The sequence below is a fragment of the Mobula birostris genome, chromosome X (assembly GCF_030028105.1).
Source record: "Mobula birostris isolate sMobBir1 chromosome X, sMobBir1.hap1, whole genome shotgun sequence".
NCBI classification, from domain to species: Eukaryota; Metazoa; Chordata; class Chondrichthyes; order Myliobatiformes; family Myliobatidae; genus Mobula; species Mobula birostris.
This window is the reverse complement of record NC_092402.1, coordinates 70226146-70248666: the sequence shown is the minus strand read 5'-3', so window position 1 is coordinate 70248666 and position 22521 is coordinate 70226146. Positions and strand designations below refer to the sequence as shown.

Genomic DNA, 22521 nt, shown 5'->3' with positions numbered 1-22521 from the left:
CACATTGTAGGTCATATTTATGCAGAAATAGAGAAAATTCCACAAACTTTCTAGCACCACTAAATAAATCCAGTAATGCATTCAATGGCTTCTGCCACAACAATTTTCTGCAACTCACCTCACTCATGGTAGTTTTACCAGCAAACTTATTTTTACTGAAACCATGGTGATCTCAACAATAAAAGAGAAGGGATACAATATGAAAAACAATTTAACTGTATTCCACATAAATATATCAAATCACAGATTGTACCGACCATATCACTATGAATATATGAATAACATTTTTATTAGCAAGCAAATGGCCTTAGGAAGGTGAGAATTTATTCATTACATCACTAAGTTTTTGTAAATTTTATTTTAAAAATGCACTCAAACGTTTCACGTTGGGCTTCTCTTGACACCTATGTGACAAAGGTAATGCTAAATCAAGAAGGGGACTATTCCTAGAATAATTTATAACTGAAGCTTACTGAGCTAGGTAATGTTTTAGGAAGCAAAGACCCTGCTTCCCCAGTCTGTGCCAGTTAGCTAGAGAATTCAGAGTGGTTCAGGCAGAGAGGGGAGAATGGGAAAGATGTAGCACAGAGAAAAAAGTTACCAAGTGGGCCTCCAAACCTCCCAAGGTGGTGCATGCTGGAAATTACGCATACTTAGACATTAGGTAATAGTATTCGTCACAGTCCATTTGCAAGCCAGTATACAGCATCATGACTCAAACATGAACAGGCAGCATTCAGGCATGGTTTTATCGATCAGCTGTTGCACGGAACTAATACCTCCAGGAGTGGAGAGAAAAGTGAGAAAATAAATGGGCACAAAGGATAAAGAGGAGAATTGGAGACTTCAAATCAAAAATCAGCTGCTTCAGAGACCAACAGTTTACTTTCTTTAAAGGGACATATTTACTACAGAGATTTTTTTTAGGAAAAAATGTTACTAAAATCTCTTTCAAAGTATTAGCATGATACATGTTACATAATGTCACCCTCTGTGTATGCTGTCAGTCTGCTGGGTGCAAGAGAGACGGCAAATGCTGAAAATCTGGAGCAACACACAAGGTGCTGGAAAAACTCAGTAGGCCAAGACAGCACCTACAGAGGGAAATGGGTGGTCAACATTTTGGGTCGAGACCCTTCAGCTAACTGGAAAGAAAGATGGGTGATAGCCAGTATAAAGAAGTGAGAAGAGGGAGGAAAAGAGGGGGAAGCTGGCTACCTCCCATTTTTGTTTCCAGTCCTGATGAGGGGTCTTAACCTGAAATGCCGACTATCCATTTCTTTCCATAGATGCTGCCCGAGTCATTGAGTTCCTCCAGCATATTGTGTGTTCCTCTAAATTTGAGGTACTCTCCCATCTCCACGAGGATCTAGATTTCATTTGTTGTGCTCAATTCAACCTGGAACAATTACACTCATTAGTTTAAGGCTGTGCTTATATTTCTCCTAAACCACTTTACCAACCACTCTTCCAGGGTGATATGACGCAGTGAGAACAGACAGAATTCATGTTTTGTACACTGAAAAGGCTCCTGATTTCTTTAAGAGAATGTTGGATTACTTACTTAGAAAAACGTTCCCTGAGTGCGACTGATCCCCTCTTATTAACTATGGACAACTCCTTTGCGGTGATGCGCAGTGATTGAGAGGCCCATTGCCCTCTGCTGAATGGTGATCGCTCCATGTTCTCTAGGCTTGCCTGTACAGATGGAAAAAAATGTATATGTACAATTTTGACAAACAAGACCACCGGGGAAAAATTTATACTTGTAAACTGGTGACCCTAACAGCATGCAATGATAACAGCTTCGTCAGTTTAAGATGCTATAAGAAAAAGCGTTAAGAGGGTCTACTGGATACTTGTTGACAATTCAAATACCTCTACACAACTCCATGTATTTATTACTGACTGAACAAATGACTTATCAATGGTAAACAATGAATCACTTAACATCGGCAGACTTCCATGATTCTAATGGAAGTTGGCATCTTTAAAACAGCAAACCATGGCATCGATTACTAACCGTAAGCTTCCCACGATATTATTTTAATGCAGTTCTAAAATCTTAGCCAATGTTGTCGTATAGAACAGAAACTGGTCCTATTGTTTTGACCCCTGTTCTGTTCTGCGATCATTGCTGCTGCTATTCAAACTAGGAAAAAGGGAAGTCAGATATTGACTAGTTGCCAATGAAAGGACATAGCCAAATTATTTTCTGGATTATGTAATACTGATTTCAATCCAGGAAAATTACATGATTTTAAAAACAAATATATCAAGTTAGATTTTTTTTGAAATTGAGTTGTGGACACAGCTCAGCACATCATGGAAATCAGCCTCCCCTCCATGGAATCTGTCTATACTTCTCACTGCCTTGGTAAAGCAGACAGCAAAATCAAAACCCCACCCAACCCAAATATTCTCCTCTCCCCTCTCCTATCAGGAAGATACAAAAAGCCACATACCACCAAACTCAACAGCTTCTACCCTGCTGTTATAGACAATAGAACAACTCGCCTAACACAGGGGTTCCCAACCTGGGGTGCATGGACCACTTGCTTAATGGCATAAAGGTTGGGAACCTAGTATGACAAAATTAACTCTTGACCTCACTGTCTACCTGCACTGCACTTTATTTGTAGCTGTTACACTTAATTCTGCATTGTTGTTGTTTTATCTCATATTAAACTCAATGTGTAGTAATGATTTGATCTATATGCACAGAATACAAGACAAGCTTTTCATTGTATATTAGTATATATGACAATAATAAACTAATTCCAACTAGACACATGAAAAGCCACACCCTTTTATCGCTTTCACTTCAATGTGTATTGAAGTGAATACACTTCCTGGGCCACAGTTCTTGTACCAGCAAAGACAAATAATCAGCTGCTCTCTCCAACTCTCTATTGGTTTAAGCCAGTCAACTCAGGAGGTGCAAAATAGCAGCCAAAGAAAATTTTTAAAAATCCACTTGCTGGAAATGTGAAATGAAACAGGTAACACTGGAAAACTCATGTCAGGCAGCATCTGCAAAAAGAGAAACAGTCAACATTTCAGGCCTCAGATCAAAGTCCCCATGAATGAGCAGCTAAAATCACACATTCATTTAATTTTTACAAAGTGCTACTTGTTCAGGCAGATCATACTTAAGCAGCATTGGCAACCTAACTACTCCTGGAACTTAAACTGGACAAGTCTAATTCTCTTATATATGGTAGCAAGCTTGCTTGCTCTGACTTTACACAGGTGCCTATCTAAAGCCAGGATTAAAAAGTCACAAACACTGTCAACACCAGGATATAGTGCTCACATCTTCACTCTAAATAGGGCGAGTGTATAGAAAAGACTTACTGAGAGAAGTTCAGATCATGAACTGCCATACTGTTCAAAAATTGGTTGAATTTCCTTCTGAATATTTTACAAGAGTAGGTATTTATAATGAATAGTTATATAGCTCAGCCACATGCCTTCATCTTGATGCTGTGTTCTGCAAGTAGTAATCTTGCAAATCAGCACTAAGCATCTGAAGTTGGTGGGGATGGGGGGCAGGGAGATAATGGGCAGTTATTTTTAATGGAAGATTGATAAATTTGTGGCCTAAAGTAGAAGGAGATGAGTTATTAACTTCAAACTTTCTGCATAATTACTCAGAGTTGAACTGCATGTAACGAGAGCTGTATAACTCATCTCCTTCTACTTTAGGCCACGAACTTATCAATCACCCCTGCTGTGGACCACTTCTACAAAGAAGGGATCTGTATGCTCCAGGACCGCTGGACTAAGTGTGTACATGTAGGAGGGGACTATGTTGAAAAATAAATGTGCTAGGTTTTCTAAAATTGACTCCTCCTACCGTAGGCCACGAACTTATCAATCACCCTCGTACAACCGTGAGCTACGTTTTTCTGTGGGCATTCACAGTAGATACAAAGTAACACCATAGACTCAATGGAAAACTGCACACAAGACAAACAACCCATGTGCAAGACAATACACTGTGCAAGTGTTAAAAAAAAAAACAAGCAATAAGTATTGAGAACATGAGATGAAGAATCTTTAGCTCAAAAGCCTGATGGTTGAGGGGTAATAACTGTTCCTGAACCTGGTGGCGTGAGTTCTGAGGCACCTGCACCTTCTTCCTGATGGCAACAGTGAGAAGACAGCATGACCTGGGTGGTGGGGGTCCCTGATGATGGATGCTGATTTCCTGCTACAACGCTCCGTGTAGATGTACTCAATGATGCGGGGTTGAGACTTTACCCGTGATGGACTGAGCCATATTCACTACTTTTTATAGGATTTTCCATTCGTGGGCATTGGTGTTTCCGTACCACGCTGTGATGCAGTCAGTCAATATACCCTCCACTTCACATCTATAGAAGTTAGTCAAAGTCTTATATGTCAGGTAGAATCTTCACAAACTCCTAAGTGGAGGTGCTGCCATGCTTTCTTGTAATTATACTTATGTGCTAGGCCCAGAATGGGTTCTCTGAAATGATAACACCGAGGAATTTAAAATTGCAGACCCTCTCCACCTCTGATCCCGCGATGGGGTTCGGCTCATGGACCTCTGGTTTCCTCCTCCTGCTCAATAATCAGCTCCTTGGTCTTGTGACATTGAGTGAGTGAGGAGGTTGTTATGGCATCACTCAGCAAGATTTTCAATCTCCCTCCCAAATACTGATTCGTTACCACCTTTCATTCAGCCAATGATAGTGGTATCATCAGCAAACTTGAATATGGCATTGGAGCTGTGCTTAGCCTCAATTAAATATAGAAGGTATTCAAACAATTGGATCAACTTACTGCTTCAGCACAGCAAGAGTAAGTAAATTATAATACAAGAATAGGAAACACTAGGGAAACATTCTTTAGGTGTCGAGTACACCTATTTACTGGGATCATATCTGCAAATTTTAACATGTTGACGCTCTGGCAGTTAACCAGGAGGCAAATTGCTCTCTTATTTGATTAACACAACAAAGAATGCAACTGGGAATGCAACTAATGATTACAAATTGCTGTGCAAAACATATCTAATTTTATGTCTTTGTAGCCAGGTAGAAGGTGGGTGGCTAATAAAAACTTCAAACAAAACCACCCACTCTGTTTGGTCAACTCACTAAGTGCAAAACTAAACATAGTTTTACTGCAGAGACAATATTTCATATCTATAATCTTATTAAGAAAATATACCAAGTTCAGACATGTACTACCTGACATTATGCGATGTTCACACAATTATGAGGACGCACCCATTGTTTGACCTCGAGGTTTCATGGCTCATGATTTTTTTTTGCTATTTCCAATACCGAAAGTGCATACAGACCTACATTTCAGGCTATGTACAAAAGGGGCGAAAACACAGTTATCTTGAAGACAGCTGCACTTTAAGTTGCCATCCTGATAGGACAGACTAGTAAAAATTGGCTGCTTCAGGGCTTGAATAGTTTAACCATCAATTGGATTAAGATTCTGCCAAACCAATTGGGAAATTATTCGCAATTCAACGCTACTTTCGATTGTTTCTCCAATACTCTCACTTCTTGATGTTTTGAGATAGATGGTACAAAAAAAAAGGGGGGCTCTTTAAATAATTTTCTTCACATCTGTCCTGCATCTTTTTGTCTACCTTGAATCTCTTCATCTTGGTCTTTGAACAATTTGTCAATGGTTAAAAACTTCCCACTGAGACCCAACATTATCTTGTCCTATTAAATCTCCTGTCAACTTTCTTTATTTCAAAGAGAATAATCGCAGTTTATTCTTGAGCTTGAATTTACCACGGAAATCTCTCAACTCCAAACCTATAAGAGTAAATGTATTTATTTATTTAGAGATACAGCATGGTAACTGGCCCTTTCAGACCAACAAGCCTGCACCACCCAATGACACCATAACTTTGGAATGTGGGAGAAAACCGGAGAACCCAGAGGAAACTTGCGTGATCAAGGGAAGGATGTGCAAACTTCTTACAGGCAATGGTGGGAATTGAACTATTGTATTAACTTTATTATATTATCAATTGTATTATCTGAGGCAACAGGGTGTTTTCTGCACCACCTTCAAGGTCCTTGTCCTCCGAAAATTTGGTGACCAGAACTGGGCACCAAACTCCAAGTGCAACCTAAGCAGTCTTGTATAAAGGTTCAAATGACTGAAATTTGATTGCAAATGTTTCCTGGTTTTTGTACTCTCTTCTGGTCATGAAGCCTAGAATCCAATCTCCTTTATTAACTGCTCTCTCAATGTCCTATATGGAATTTATATTGTAAACTCTGTTCCTTCACATCCATTACAACTATGCCATTTTGTCTGCATTTTTTCACTTTGTTCCTTTCCCCAAAGCATAGGAATTTCACACTAGTCTATTAAATTTCACCTGTCACATCTGTCTATTCGATCACCTCATGTCCTCTTCTAGTCTATTACCATTTTCCTGAATGGTAACTATACTTCCAACTTTGAGTTTATTTCCTCGAGACCCACAGAAAGAAGTCAGATACGTCAAAAGTAGTGGTTTACCAATGACCACCACTCCTCCCCCACTGCTCCACCAAGGAACAGTCTCCCGTACTCCAGTCTGGAAAACAAATTTATCAATCACAGCTCTACATTCCCTGTCTTAAAACCATATTTCATTTTCACCCGTTAATGGCTCTTTAATTCCACAAATTTTCTCAGCAAATCTGATACTTTGCTAAATGCCTTTCTGAAATATCTCCTTTGAATTTTTTAATGAAGGAACCATGTCAGTCAAATATAATTTGTCTTCAACATATGTGTAAAAGCTCCATTTTATTTGAAATGGGAAATCAGAGCTCTGGGAATTGAACTGGGGAGGGGGACTAATGGATTCTTTTAGAAGGCAGCACAGACATGGTGAACTGTAACAGGATCTGGCTTGGCTGCAATCAAATTGGTGACCAAGAGTCACTTTCTTGGCCCACATGTAATCTGCTCAAGACCACACTAGCACTTGTTTTTGAGTTTAAGTGCTTTTGATAGATTACAGAAAATTTTTGCTGAAAAACTACACTTCATTTTCCTCTCTTCAGGAATTCCTGACTATTGCCTCAGATTGGCAAGTGAACAGAAGTGTCTCTCCAAGGTCCAGGACAGGATAAATTACAACATTCATTAACCCAACAATAAAATATAGTATAGGTTGATAATTTGCCAACATCCTGCCAAATTCAAAGTTAGTACTGTAGTGGTGTGCTACACACAGCGCAAGAATAGCCACATGGAGTCGGTGAGTTGGAGTTGCAATAAAGAGATTTATTCAAACTTCGCGGCCTCCTTAAGGCCTTCCCCTTCCCGCCATCCTTGGGGCGGGACTACCATGGGGAATGCATATTCCCAGACCCTTTCCACGTGCGGGATTTTCCCCCTGCTGGTGAAGATGTCCACAGTCTGGATCGGCCTCTGTTTGGGGGAGTCTGCCCCTGCACCGCGGTGCCTGAGCCTGGACCAGCTGCGCCAAGTCCACATGGGCCGGTTGAGTCGGTCCACCGTGAAAACCTCCTCTCTCCCCCTAATGTCCAGCACGAACATGGACCCGTTGTTCCTGATCACCTTAAACGGCCTCTCGTAGGGCCGCTGTAGCGGTGCCCGGTGTCCGCCCCGTCGTACAAAAAGAAACTTACAGTTCTGCAGGTCTTTGGGTACGCAGGTCGGGCTCTGTCCGTGCTGTGAAGTGGGTATGGGGGCCAGGTTACCGAGCCTGTCCCGTAGTCTGTCCAGGACTGCTGCGGGTTCTTCCTCTTGCCCCCTTGGGGCTGGTATGAACTCTCCTGGGACGACCAGGGGTGTGCTGTACACCAACTCGGCCGACGGGGTGTGCAGATCCTCTTTGGGTGCCGTGCGGATTCCGAGCAGGACCCAGGGAAGCTCGTCCACCCAGTTAGGCCCTTCCAGGCGGGTCATGAGAGCCGACTTCAAGTGACGGTGGAAACACTCCACTAGTCCGTTCGACTGTGGGTGGTAGGCAGTTGTGTGGTGTAGCTGTGATCCTAAAAGGCTGGCCATAGCCGACCACAGGCTGGAGGTGAACTGGGCGCCCCTGTCGGAGGTAATGTGGGCCAGTACCCCGAAGCGGGCTACCCAGGTTGCGATCAGTGCTCAGGCGCAGAATTCGGAGGTGGTGTCAGTGAGCAGGACTGCCTCTGGCCATCTGGTGAACCAGTCTATCATAGTTGGAAGGTACCACGCTCCTTGTGACACTGGCAGGGGCCCCACGATATCCACATGGATGTGGTCGAACCTCCGGCGGGTGGGTTTGAACTGCTGTGTCGGAGCCTTGGTGTGCCGCTGCACCTTGGCCGTTTGGCACTGCATGCACGTTTTGGCCCATTGCCACACAAACCTGTTGGTGACTAGCTGGACGGTTGTCCTGATGGAGGGATGCGCTAAGTTGTGAATGGATTTGAAAACCCACCGGCGCCAGGCTGCTGGGACGACAGGGCGGGGTTGGCCGGTGGCTACGTCACATAGTAGGGTCCTCTCACCTGGGCCTACGGAGAGGTCTTGGAGCTGCAAACCGGAGACTGTAGTCCTGTAACTGGGGATCTCAGCGTCTGCCTGCTGTGCCTCTGCCAGCGCTGCATAGTCCACCCCCTGGGACAGGGCCTGTATGGTAGGTCTGGATAGTGCGTCCGCCACGACGTTGTCCTTTCCTGAGACATGCTGGATGTCCGTCGTGTACTCGGAGATGTAGGACAGATGTTGCCGCTGGCGGGACGACCAGGGGTCGGACATCTTCGTGAATGCAAAGGTAAGCGGTTTGTGGTCTGTGAACGCGGTGAAGGGCCTACCTTCTAAGAAGTACCTGAAATGCCGGATTGCCAGGTATAGTGCCAATAGCTCCCAGTCGAAAGCACTGTATTTGAGTTCAGGTGGTCGTAGGTGTTTGCTGAAGAACGCCAGGGGTTGCCAGCGACCCTCGATGAGTTGTTCCAGCACTCCACCGACTGCTGTGTTGGATGCGTCCACTGTGAGGGCAGTAGGAACGTCCGTTCTGGGGTGCACTAGCATTGCGGCGTTTGCCAAGGCTTCTTTGGTTTTAACGAAAGCGGCTGCGGCCTCTTCGTCCCAGGTAATGTCCTTGCCCTTACCCGACATCAGGGTGAACAGGGGGCGCATGGTTCGGGCTGCTGAGGGGAGGAAACGGTGGTAGAAATTCACCATACCCACGAATTCCTGCAGGCCTTTGACTGTGTTGGGTCGGGGGAAGTGGCGGACCGCGTCTACCTTGGCGGGCAGAGGGGTTGCCCCGTCTTTAGTAATCCTGTGGCCCAGGAAGTCGATGGTGTCGAGTCTGAACTGGCATTTGGCCGGGTTGATTGTAAGACCGAATTCGCTCAGGCGGGAGTAGAGCTGGCGGAGGTGGGACAGATGCTCCTGACTGCTGCTGCTGGCTATGAGGATGTTGTCCAAATAGATGAATGCAAAGTCCAGGTCGCATCCCACCGCGTCCATTAGCCGCTGGAACATCTGTGCGGCATTCTTTAGACCAAACGGTATTCGGAGGAATTTGAAAAGTCCGAACGGGGTGATGAGTGCTGTTTTGGGGATGTCGTCCGGATGTACCGGGATTTGATGGTATCCCCAGACGAGGTCTACCTTGGAAAAGATCCTTGCGCCGTGTAGGTTTGCTGCAAAGTCTTGAATGTGCGGCACAGGGTAGCGGTCTGGCATTGTAACCTTGTTCAGCTTGCGGTAGTCACCGCATGGTCTCCAGCCCCCCATTGCCTTGGGCACCATGTGCAGGGGGGAGGCCCATGGGCTGTCAGACCGTCGTATGATCCCCAATTCCTCCATCTTCTTGAACTCCTCCTTCGCCAGTCGGAGCTTGTTCGGGGGAAGCCTTCGAGCACGGGCGTGGAGGGGTGGTCCCTGGGTCGGGATGTGGTGCTGTACTCCGTGTCTGGGCATGGCTGCCGTGAACGGCGGTGTCAGTACTGATGGGAAATCTGCCAGGACCCTGGTGAATTCATCATTGGACAGTGTGATGGAGTCCAGGTGTGTGGCTGGCAACCTTGCTTCACCCAGGGAGAACGTTTGAAAAGTCTTGGCGTGGACTAGTCGCTTCCCTTGCAGGTCAACCAGCAGGCTGTGGGCTCACAGAAAATCCGCCCCCAGGAGTGCTTGGGCCACGGCGGCCAGTGTGAAGTCCCACGTGAACCGGCTGGAGCTGAACTGTAGCCGCACCGTGCGGGTGTCGTAGGTTCGTATTGTGCTGCCATTTGCGGCTCTCAGGGTGGGTCCGGGTTCTCTGTTGCCGGTGTCGTAACTCGTTGGAGGTAAAATGCTGATCTCCGCTCCGGTGTCGACCAAAAATCGGCATCCCGACTGCTTGTCCCGGACGTACAGGAGGCTGTCCTGATGGCCAGCCGCCGTAGCGATTGGCAGCGGCTGGGCCTTGGCATTTCCCGGGTGGTTTACAGCAGCAGGCCTCTGTGCCCCACCGCTGGTGGTAGAAGCACCATTGTTCGTTGGGCTCTGCTACCAGGCCTGGTCTGGTCTGTCGTTGGGCACGCGGCTTGGTGATCTGTGCGACGGATGCCCCTCTCTCCTTCTTGGCATTCCACAACACATCTGCTCGAACCGCCACCTCCCAGGGGTCGCTGAAATCTGTGTCGAACAGCAGCAGGCGTATGTCCTCGGGCAGTTGCTCTAGGAACGCCTGCTCAAACATGAGGCAGGGTTTGTGTCCTTCAGCCAAGGCCAGCATTTCGTTCATTAATGCCGACGGCGGCCTGTCTCCCAAGCCATCCAGGTGCATTAAGCGGCGTGCTCCTTCGCACCGTGAAAGTCCAAAAGTCCTTATGAACAGGGCTTTGAATGCTGTGTATTTGCCATTCTCCAGGGGCGACTGTATAAACTCCTCAACTTGTGCAGCAGTCTCTTGGTCGAGAGAGCTCAGCACATAGTAGTAGTAGCGAGTGGACTCCAAGGTTATCTGCCGAATGCGGAATTGAGCTTCTGCCTGTTCCAACCACAGATGGGGTCTCAGCGGCCAAAAGCTTGGCAGTTGTAACGAAACTGCGTGAACAGATGCGGCATCGGTCATCTCTGACCCAAATATCGTTTGGGCCGTCGGGGTCACCAAATGTAGCGGTGTGCTACACACAGCGCTAGAATAACCACACAGAGTCGGTGAGTTGGAGTTGCGATGAAAGAGATTTATTCAAACTTCGCAGCCTGCTTTAAAGCCTTCCCATTCCCGCCCTCCCTGGGGTGGGACTGCTGTGGGGAATGCATATTCCCGGATCCTTTCCGCGCACGGGATTTTCCCCCTGCTGGTGAAGATGGCCTGGCGCCCTTTTTGGGGCCGGCCCTCTACCTGTACGCACTGTTTCGTGAGCCGGTTCGTGGGTGCTAGGAAAATGGGTTGCCACAGTACAATAATTGCCAGTCGATCAGCAAAATGCAGACATCTGAGTAATTTTATTATTATTTTCATCTTATTTTAATCAAAATAGTTACTGGGCTAAGTTACAATGAAGCTTTTGTCCTTCAGAAGGCTAAGGTGCTATAGACACTGGAAATGTGAAATAAAAACAGGAAATACTGGAAATAATCAGGCTGGGCAGTATCTGTAGATAAAGAAACAGGGATAATGTTTCAGGCCAATGACCTTTCATCATTATTAAGATAAAGTTAGTTTTATACTGAAGACATAAGATTGCAGGTGCTAGAATCCAGAGCAACAATCTGCTGGAGGAACACAATGAGTTGAGAGCACATACTTCTTTCATAAAGGCTTAGTGGATGCTGAGCTATTTTTAGCCAAAAATCCTTACAGTATTGGCCTGAACAAAATCTCAAGTTTTCTCTGGCTTCTACCAATACAAGAAGACAATTGTGTTGGGAGCCTTAAGACCCAGTGTCCATTAAATTCATCATTGAGTTCTGCAGGTTAGTCTGTCTTTTGCAGAAGTACAGCAAATTAAAGGGGTTGAAGAGCTCAGTCATTCCATCTTATTGAACTGGTAGGTTTTGAGCTGTATCTTGAAAGGTCTGTGGCAAGATTCAAGGAGGAAATTTAGTGCATTGGCCCTAGGCAACTGAAGGCTCTGAAGACTGAATGATCAGTATCAGCTACACAAGGAGGGCAGACCAAGCAAGAGTGATACAGGTTACAGCAAAAAGCAAAAAACAGAGGCAAGGTAGGAAACACAATCCTAAATTACCCACCTCTCTTTCCAGCTGTCAATGCTTCATCAGTTGTACAGAGCGTGAAGCCATCACTATGAGGAACAGACTGAACCTGTATTGCTCTGCACTTCATGGTTGAAGTGGGGGAATGGAAGACACAAGAGAGTGTTCAGGCCTCTCTCTGGTTTGTGCAGAGCTCAACAGCCACTGTGGGCTAATATAGTTAAAATCAGTCTGAGCTTCTAAAACAGCAAAGTGAAAAATAGAGTGGACCCTGAAAACTTGTGTTAAGCAATTACATGGTTATATATCTCTGTTAATAACCTCTCCTGTCTAAAGCACTAAAACCATTAAGAACTGGTGCTTGGGGGAAGGGAGGAAAAGAAGAATGCGCACAGCCAGACAGCAGAGAGGTTACAGCACCCAATGCATCCCTTTCAACTTTACTGCGTTCTATTTGCTTGTGATAAGTCTCTGTTCACCTCCTAGCATAGAAAGCATTTCACCATCATTTGTACAAGTCAATTAAAGGGGTATACAGTTTTCCCAAGAGGTTGTAAAGATCATCCCAATTTAGAATACCAGAGATCACCTCAACTGAGAACAGAAAACAAACTGGTTTTCAGCCCTACTACTCTGTGCCAGCCAAGATGTTCCACCTGTCCCATCTGCCTGCGTTTGACCTATCTTCCCTTCTTCTTGCTATTACCATCAGGCAGAAAGTGCAGGAGTCTTGGGTCCCACGCAGGCAGGTTCAGGAGCAGTTGTTGCCCTGCAGCTATCAGGTTCCTTGACAGGCTTCACCCGCCTCAGCGCTGAACTAACTCTGCTGCATGTAGACTCACTTTCAAGGCCTCTGCAGCTTTGATTACTTTTTAAATTATTTGCATGAGTTGTCAGTCTTTGTTATGTGTAGATGCTATTGTATTCTTAGTTTTCCTGTGGATGCTGCAAAAAAATGAATTTCAAGGTTGTATATGTTATACGTACTTTGATAATAAATTTATTTTGAGCTTTAAGAGTTCGTAGCCTATTACACCCAAAATCCCACTACACCCAAGAATCATCATCCCAGGTACCCTGGCCAATATTTACCCCTCAACCTACAAGCAGATGCTCCTTGTGAGAGATTGCTGGGTGTAAACTCCCTTACAGCAATTACACCAGGGGTCGGCAACCTATTTGCCTCTGTGGGCCGGATAGCGTATTAATGAGCGGACGGTGGGCCAGATAAATGCCATATGGGAATTATTCATTTAAATACATCTAGTTATGTTCTGGCTCAAATTAATGAATAACACATGCTAGAAAATCATTTGTGCTTAACCAAGGATGCCAATTAGTAATCAAAGAACTCAGTTTAGTTGCAATTTATTTCAATCAAGGCATCTTTTGAATCTATTAAAAGGACACAAAGAATCTTTAAACATAAAACGTATGAACATGATGCATTGAATGGTGGTAAATTAAGTATAATAAAAAAAGAACACTTTAATGCAAACAGTCAATAAATCAATGTGAAACTTGATGCTGTTTGTTGCTTGAAAGCTTCTCAGTATTCGGTGTCAGACTTGTTGATGCCAAGAGCAAGACATTATCCAGATGGGCATCAGTCAATCTTGTTCTCAAATGGTTCTTGGTGTGCTTCATTTTTGAAAATAATTGCTGACACAGGTAAGTGCTGCCAAACAATGATGCCATCTTTTTTGTATGGTCCACTAAGTTAGGATACTTCCCACTTGGATGAATATATTTTTTATAGAAGTCAAGCACTGACATCTTCAGAATGAAATTTCGATCTCAATATGTCGTCACAGTGCATCTCAATCAATTCCATTTGAAAAATTTCCGATGCACTGTCCACTTCTACATCAAATGGAGTAGCAAACAGCTTGAACTCATTTGCATGCAAGCGAAAATCAGCAAAATGAGATGAAAGCTCTTTTCTCAATTCTTTGTCCATATTCACAAAAATGCCTGGATCTTGTGCTTTACTTTTTTTTTAAGAAAAGTGGGAAAGTGTGCACAATTTCCTTTTTGAAGCTGGCACTCCCACAATTGCAGCTTTCTTTCAAAGGCCACAATATGACCATACATTTCATGTATCAGCTGATTTTTTTTCCCTTGAAGTTGTAAATTCAAGTTATTTAAATGAGATGTAATGTCCACAAGAAATGCCAAGGTTGCAAGCCAATCAGGATCACGAAAATGTGAAGCATCCTCATTTTTGCTTTCAAGGAATATTGCCACCTCTTCATGTAATGCAAATACTCTTTCCAGCACTGACCCTCGGTTAAGCCAGCGTACATTGCAGAAATAAGCCAGGTCCCCATATTCTGCCTCTGTATCCAACAAAAACTGCTGAAAGTGGTGATGATTCAATCCACGAGATAGGATCAGATTCACTGCCTTCACAACGATGTCCATAGCATCCTTTAATTTCAAAGATTTGACACATAATGCCTCTTGATGGATAATGCAATGAATTTTAACCAGTTTCTGTGCGATTCCAAGATTTTCCATTTGTCGTTGCAGCAATGCAATGATGCTTTTTTTCTGTCCCACCATTGTTGGTGCCTCATCAGTTGTGATGCCAATTAGCTTCAACACATTAAGTTTCATTTCTGACATCATTTTCAACAAAGCTTCAAAAATGTCTGCTCCAGTAACTGTGTCCTTCATAGGAATTAATTGAATAAACTCTTCAAAAATTTGAAAAGTTGAGGTCACTCCTCGCACAAACACTGCAAGTAGAGCAGTGTCTCTCAAGTCTGTACTCTCATCAAGCGCAATTGAAAAAATATGCAATTCATTGCAGGCATCCCTTAAACAACTTTTAACGTCATTTCTTCAACTCGCCGTGTGATCGTTCTTGCTGACAGGCTGATAGATGCAAATAAAGATTTATTTTCAGGACAAACAATATCCACCACTGCCAGTAAACATTCTTTGACAAACTCTCCATCTGTAAAAGGCTTCATCTTTTCTTCAACACGTTTTGAGACTTCGTAGCTAGCAGGGGTATTTCCTTCATTTTCACTGTTTTTCTTGGCAAAAAATGATGTTTGTTTTCCGAAACTAGCCTTCATTCGCTCAACTTCAAACTTCCTTGCTTGCCCAGTAAACTTGTTAAAATTTCCACGATGACTGGTCTCGTAATGTCACCTGATATTTACCACCTTCTTCACAGCAACATTTTCTAGGCAAATGAGACAAACTGGTTTCCCAGCTTGCTCGATGAAGTAATCTAATGTCCAAGTGTCTTGGAAATGTCGGCACTCAGTGGCTACCTTCCTGCGTTTTGCATTCATTACCATTGGAATTTTTTTCTTCGATTTTATTTCGAAACGCGAGTTATTCAACAAGTATCGTAGCACATGTAAATATCTGGATATTTAGCACGGATTTCTTGTTAAAATATAGTGACACTATTTCTGTTTACAAATTTGAATGATCCCATCTGAAAACCTGCGCGTGCACGGAGAGTATCTAATACATATTAATAAGGTAGTCTGCCTTCCCGTCATTTGTATATACCAGTGTTTGGTTTGGAACAAAATGAAACCTGGGGCCAGTGTAACAAGACGCCATGTATGTCCATCAGTGAGGTCGCGTGAAACACTCAGAATAAGGGGAGGGGGGGGAGGAGAGGGGGGGAGGAGAGGGGGGGAGGAGAGGGGGGGAGGAGAGGGGGGGAGGAGAGGGGGAGAGGAGAGGGGGGGAGGGGGGGGGGAGGGGGGGGGAGAGGGGGGGAGGAGAGGGGGGGAGGAGAGGGGGGGGAGAGGGGGGGGAGAGGGGGAGGGAGAGAAAAAAAATCGCTCGTAGGCCGGATAAGCATAGTATCCCAATATCTGCTCGTTACCTACCCCTGATTTACACAGTACTTTGATGACTGCAGCATACACTCGGGTGGCCTTTATGTGATGATAGACAAGACTGATTTTCTTTGATGGTCTAGCACAGATGTGCGAAGCCGAACTGCTTCTTTTCTGAGAAGTTCTCGAGTTGTAAGGCTGTAAAAATAGGGGACAAGCTCTCCTCTACAATCACTCTGAGCACCGGTGCCCCACAAGGCTGTGTACTCAGCCCCCTGCTGTACTCACTGTACACCCATGATTGTGTAGCCAAGTTTCCATCGAACTCAATATGCAAGTTTGCTGATGACACCACAATTGTAGGCCATATCTCGGGTAATGATCAGTTTGAGTACAGAGGGGAAATTAAGAACCTGGTGGCATGGTGCGAAGACAATAACCTATCCCTCAACGTCAGCAAGATGAAGGAATTGGTTGTTGACTTCAGAAGGAGTAGCGGACCAAACGACCTAATTTACATCGGTGGTGCACAAGTGGAGCAGGTCAAAAGCTTTAAGTTCCTCAGGGTCAATATCACAAATGATTTGACTTGGTCCACTGCCAAGGCGGCCCACCAGCACCTTTACTTCCTGAGAAAGCTAATGAAATTTGGCCTGTCCCCGAAAACCCTCACTAATTTTTATAGATGCACCATAGAAAGCATTCTTCTAGGGTGCATCACAACCTGGTATGGAAGTTGTCCTGTCCAAGACCGGAAGAAGCTGCAGAAGATCGTGAACACAGCCCAGCACATCACGCAAACCAATCTTCCGTCCTTGGACTCACTTTACACCACACGCTGTCGGAGCAGTGCTGCCAGGATAATCAAGGACACGACCCACCCAGCCAACACACTTTTTGTCCCTCTTCCCTCTGGGAGAAGGCTCAGGAGCTTGAAGACTTGTACGGCCAGATTTGGGAACAGCTTCTTTCCAACTGTGATGAGACTGCTGAACGGATCCTGACCCGGATCTGGGCCGTACCCTCCAAATATCCGGACCTGCCTCTCATTTTTTTTGCACTACCTCACTTTCCATTTTTCTATTTTCTATTTATGGTTTATACTTTAAATTTTTAATATTTACTATCGATTTGTACTCCAGGGAGCAGGAAGCACAGAATCAAATATCACTGTGATGATTGTACGTTCTAGTATCAATTGTTTGGCGACAATAAAGTATAAAGTAAAGTAGTTGCACCAGGAGGAATATTGCTGACACATTTCAGATACATTTGCACAAATGTTTCCCAGATGCTGGGAAATGTTTGCAATCCAATTGAAGTCATGGCTGCAAGCAGTTTAGGCATTGCCACAAGTGAAGTGAGCTTCAAAATTTTATTACAGAATTGCTTCATTTTGAAATGGCTTTTTATCATCACAGATCAAGGCCATGGCCTGAACCTAGATTAAATCTTGATTGGATGTCACTTTCCCTTGTTGCAAAAATTAATCTTCTGTATGCCATATGCAGAAAGAGAAACAGGATTTGTGATGTGTTCATTTACAGTATCATACAAGGATGCACTAAATAAAATGGTCACTCATCCAGGATTGATTCCTGCAGACTTCCCCTCTTGGATAGGCCCGAGTTTTTATTTGGAACATTTACCTGACAAAGTTTTCTGAGAAAGTTCATCTGGTATCATTGTTCGTCAACTACATGGAGACACACAGTTGAAGAAATAACTGATGAAATTAAACATGGCTGCAAATTCTCTTCAGGTTTGGGTTTTATTCAACACCATCAACTGACCTTTTCTGCAAGTCTCAGCCTGCACGTTGAAGAAAGGCTGCCCCATAGTGTTACTGCCACCTTGTGGAATACCAATGATTTCAGTTCAGAGTAAATGAAACAGGATCATATAATAATTAAACACAGGTTGATGGCAACAGAAAGAGATAGCACAGGATATAGTTTCACTGCTCACACCCTGCTGCATTATTTACTGGTAATATAGCTCCAAGGTACAGAAGTCTCTCTCTCCTCTTTGAAGAGTGCTAAATGAAAAGCTCCAGTTTAGTAGCAATTTACACAATTTGCAATCAATTTCAAGGAAAATAAAATCAAGAGACAAATACTAGCAAGTTAAATCTCGCCTCACATAACTGCATGGAGGAGTTCAGGTTCACTGGCCTCCACCTTCAATAGAGCAGCACATAGTACTGTAGGTGATGTAATGGCATTCTTTGCTCAGGTCACTGCCATGGAAAAAAAACTAATACAAGTGAACTTTCAGTCAGCACAAACACACACACACTTTTCTGTTATAATTTACACTATTTAAATAGGATCTTTTTTTTTGGATGGAGTAAGTCCATTAATACACCAAGACATCGTTCACAGCGCATTCAATACAGTACTTAAAATACTCTTATGAACAAATTAACCGGAAACCGCAATAGGCCACTCTCAGAGGAGACAGTTTTAAAAGACATCTCAATTAAGCACTAAATGTAAAGTTATCAGATGGATGGATAAATTTTTGAAATTATTGAAACAAGTGTCAAAAAAGTTGAATAATTTTCCAGTAAATTGGATTTGTAGCTCCATTTGATAAGATTAGGGTAGATTGGGAACAGGAATTGGGTTCTATCATTTCCGTGGATGACTGGGGGCAGATTTTACAATTAGTCAATACTTCCTCTATCTGTGCTAAACATTCCCTAGTTCAATTTAAAGTTGTTCATAGAGCACATATGTCCAAAGATAAATTAGCTCGTTTTTATTCTCATATTAATCCTTTTTGTGATAGATGTCCGGGGCAGATAGCCTCTTTAACTCATATGTTTTTGTCTTGTCCTACTCTGGAAACTTTTTGAAGAGACATTTTTAATATTATCTCAAAGGTATTGAATATAGATATCTCTCCTCACCCTATTACTGCTATCTTTGGACTACCTAAAATTTCCAGTAATCTTTCTCCTTCAGCCCGTAGAATGATTGCATTTCTTACTTTAATGGCAAAAAGATGTATCTTACAACATTGGAAAGAGCTTAATGCTCCAACCACCTTTTTTTGGTTTTCTCAGACAATATTATGCTTGAATTTGGAGAAAATTAGAAGCAATCTTTATGACTCCTCATTTAAATTTGAACAGACCTGGAGATCTTTTATTCAATATTTTCATTTAATGTAATATATACCCTTCTTGTTTTTTTTTACTGTTTTTAATGGAGGTCGGGATTGAGGACGTGATTTTAAGTTTTTTAACTCTGTTTGGTTTCAAGTTAGCCCATTGCTTTGCTTTGCTTTTAGTTAGTTGCACGGTGGGTTTTTTTTTTCCTTTTCTCTATTGATATATATATGTAAAAATTAGTATACTATTATGTTACCTTGGTATGCTATGTTTAAATTACATTGTTTATCATTTTTTTGTATTAATTTCTCCTGTAATTTTATTATATTCTAACAGTGTATTAGTGCCTATATGGCTTACCTTTTATACTTATTCAATAAAAAGATTTAAAAAGAAAGAAAGAAGGGATTTGTAATTGGGCTGAGTTTGCACCAACTCAGATGCTGATCCCTGCCACAAACTCACAGCCCTGTCATTGACCTCAGAGCAGCACTTGTTCCTGATGCACCTACAGTGATATGTAACACATCATGCAAAAAATATTATTTGCTTACTCTTATAGTCACTTACTTGGTATGAAGAATGTCTCATTGAGCATCAGAGCCAATTCTTGAACAAGTTCCAAATCAGATGAATACTAGTGTACAAACAGACAGACATACACATGCAGAAATCCAAAATGCTTTCTCATCCAGATTCACTTCATAGTAAATATTAAAATTATTTCCCCCATTTGTTATAATCAACATCAGCTCCCCTCTGCTGAACATAGATCAATTTTTCTTCAACATCAACCAGGGCTCACTGGGCAACACCCTCTGGGAGTTAGGAGGGTGTGTGCTCGATTACAGTCTACAGACTTGAGCACAAAATAGAGGGAGTGTTGCAATGCTGAAAAGTCTGTCTTTCAGAACAGATATTGAAATTAAGACTTGCAAATGGAGGAAGATGCGGAAGATTACAGAGCACCAAGGAGCAGGGGAATGATCCTTGGTATCCTGGATATTACTGTATCAACCAACATTTCTAAAAGGCTATCTGGTTATTCACCACATTGTTGCTTACTGGAATTTGATGTACATGCAAATTGTCTGCTGTATCTCTCAAATTTAAAAGGAACCATTTTTCTGACACAGAGGGTGGTGATTATATGGAATGAGGAAGTTGTTGAGGCAAGTACAATAGCATTATTGAAGCAGTGCTTTGCTACGTACATAGAGGGACAGGACTGAGAGGGATATGGGCCAAATGCAGGAAATTGGAACTGGGTGGGTGGGCACGGAATGGTTGGACTGAAGGACCTGTATCCATGCTGTATTGAATGGAATTCAATTGACTTTATTACTTACATCCTTCACATAGATGAGTAGAAATTTTTACGTTACGTCTCCGTCTAAATGTGCAACATATAGTAATTTGTAATAAATAGTATGTACAACAGGACAGTCAATACAACATAGAAATACAGCTGCATCAGCATGAATTAATCAATAGAGGTGAGTCTGATCCACATCCAACTCCTTTGTTTTTGCGACATTCAGGGAGAGGTTGTTTTCTTGACACCACTGTCAGGGTGATGACTTCTTTGTAGGCCACCTCCTTATTGTTTGAGATTAGGCCAAAGAATGTAGTATTGTCAGCAAATTTAATTAACTGATTGGAGCTGTGGGTGGCGGCAGTCAAGGGTATACAGAGAGTAAAGGAGGGGGCTTAGGACACAGCCCTGAGGGGCACCTGTGTTGAGGGTTGGAGGTGAGGGAGCCCACTCTTACCACCTGCCAGCGATCTGACAGGAAGTCCAGGATCCAGCTGTACAAGGCAGGGTCAAGGCCGAGGTCTCTGAGCTTCTTGTCAAGCCTAGAGGGAATTATGGTGTTGAATGCTGAACTGTAGTCCAAGAACAGCATTCTCACATAAGTATCCCTCTTCTCCAGATGTGTAAGGACAGTGTGTAGAGCTGTGGCTACTGGGTCATCCGTCGATCGGTTGTATCGATAGGTGATTTGTAGGGGGCCCAGTGTGGGCGGCGGCATTCTGCAGATGTTGTCCTTGACCAGCCTTTCAAAGCATTTGCTTATTGTTGAAGTAAGTGCAACAGGACACCAGTTGTTCAGACTGTTGGTCTTTTTAGATACAGGGACAATGGAGGATGTTTTGAAGCAGGAGGGCAGTCTACACTGGGAGAAGAACTCTATAACAGTGACAATTGTGTTCACTGAGTGTGAAAAGCTTTTAGACATACTTGAAGGGATCCACATCACCATGCAAATATATTAAAAAATGCAAGGCCTTCTTCACTTATCTCCACTACAAAGGACTATTCCTTCTTTACCCCTTTCCTTCATATCTCATCTCCACTCCTCCTTTATCAAAAAAGTTAGAGGTCTTCTTCTATCTACTTCCTTGTTCAACCTACCAGTCCAACTAAGCAGCTGCAGTCTCTGACCATGTTTGCTTTTGACAAATTCTCAATTTCATTCACTCCCCCCCCCCCCCCAACGATTAAAAAAAGATGCTGTACTGGAAACCTGTATGGATGTCACCCATTATCTTATTGTAGGATATGGAATACAGGGTTCCAACTCTACTCAGACCCTCATCCAAGCACCTCCCACATTTACACTGACAACTGTTGTTGCTGTTTCCTGCTGCTCTCATTGTAGTCTTCCAGTCAGGCTTTGCCATGTAGTGTGGAGAGCACATTGATGCAGCATATGGCTTTCACTTGTGTTAAATTGGAAGGGAGATACTTATGAACAGTTGCTTCATCCAAGAGATGCTGGATCACAGGAGGGGTGGAAGCATAACTGCAGTTCCTTGAAACTTAATCTCATTGCCACCCCAACTCTCTCCTCATTGTGTCAACTGCCATCCAACTCATTTCTGACTAATTACTTTTTCAACATGAGCCAGTAAAAGGTCTACTCTTCCCTCCTTCATGTGGATAGATTCCTGCAGATATCCAAGTCAACTCATGCTTGGTATTGTATTAGCTTTTGCCAGGCATCTTTCTGGGCACACACATTCATTCACATTTTGCTGTACCACAATTTCAAGCATATCTTATACAAGACCATTTGCATGCCTTGTCATTTTAAAAGAAAATGCATATTATATTTACTACTCAGATCTGTGTCACGTTTTGTGCCAGGTCCCTAAGATCTTGCTTTTAAAATACTTTTCCTCAAATTGTATGGGTCAGGGGTATTTAGCTTTATTCGCACAAATTTTTATTCATCTAATATTTACACCCTGACTTAAAATGACTTCCCCCACAACTGGGCCAGTAACAACATACTAAATTTGCAATCTTCAATAAAGCAACAAGTTGGTAAAGGTCCTTATCTTGTGAATATTGAGTACAAAGCCCACCCTTCTGTATGCCACAGTGAACAAGTTGACAGTGGTCTTTGAACATGC

The 22521-nt window shown here is 43.3% G+C and overlaps 1 protein-coding gene across 4 annotated transcripts in view; it reads right to left on the bottom strand.

Annotated features, from left to right (window-relative positions):
- The window catches only part of lima1a (LIM domain and actin binding 1a), a 143366-nt gene that overhangs the window by 54490 nt on the left and 66355 nt on the right, over positions 1–22521 (bottom strand). For 3 of the 4 annotated variants that reach the window (XM_072249105.1, XM_072249102.1, XM_072249103.1), the window contains exon 2: positions 1565–1698. In XM_072249105.1, the coding sequence (XP_072105206.1) occupies positions 1565–1683 (119 nt within the window). In that variant the 5' untranslated portion in view covers positions 1684–1698. Of the gene's footprint in view, positions 1–1564; positions 1699–19671; positions 19739–22521 lie in introns of all 4 variants that reach the window. The other variant, XM_072249104.1, reaches the window with a different exon arrangement.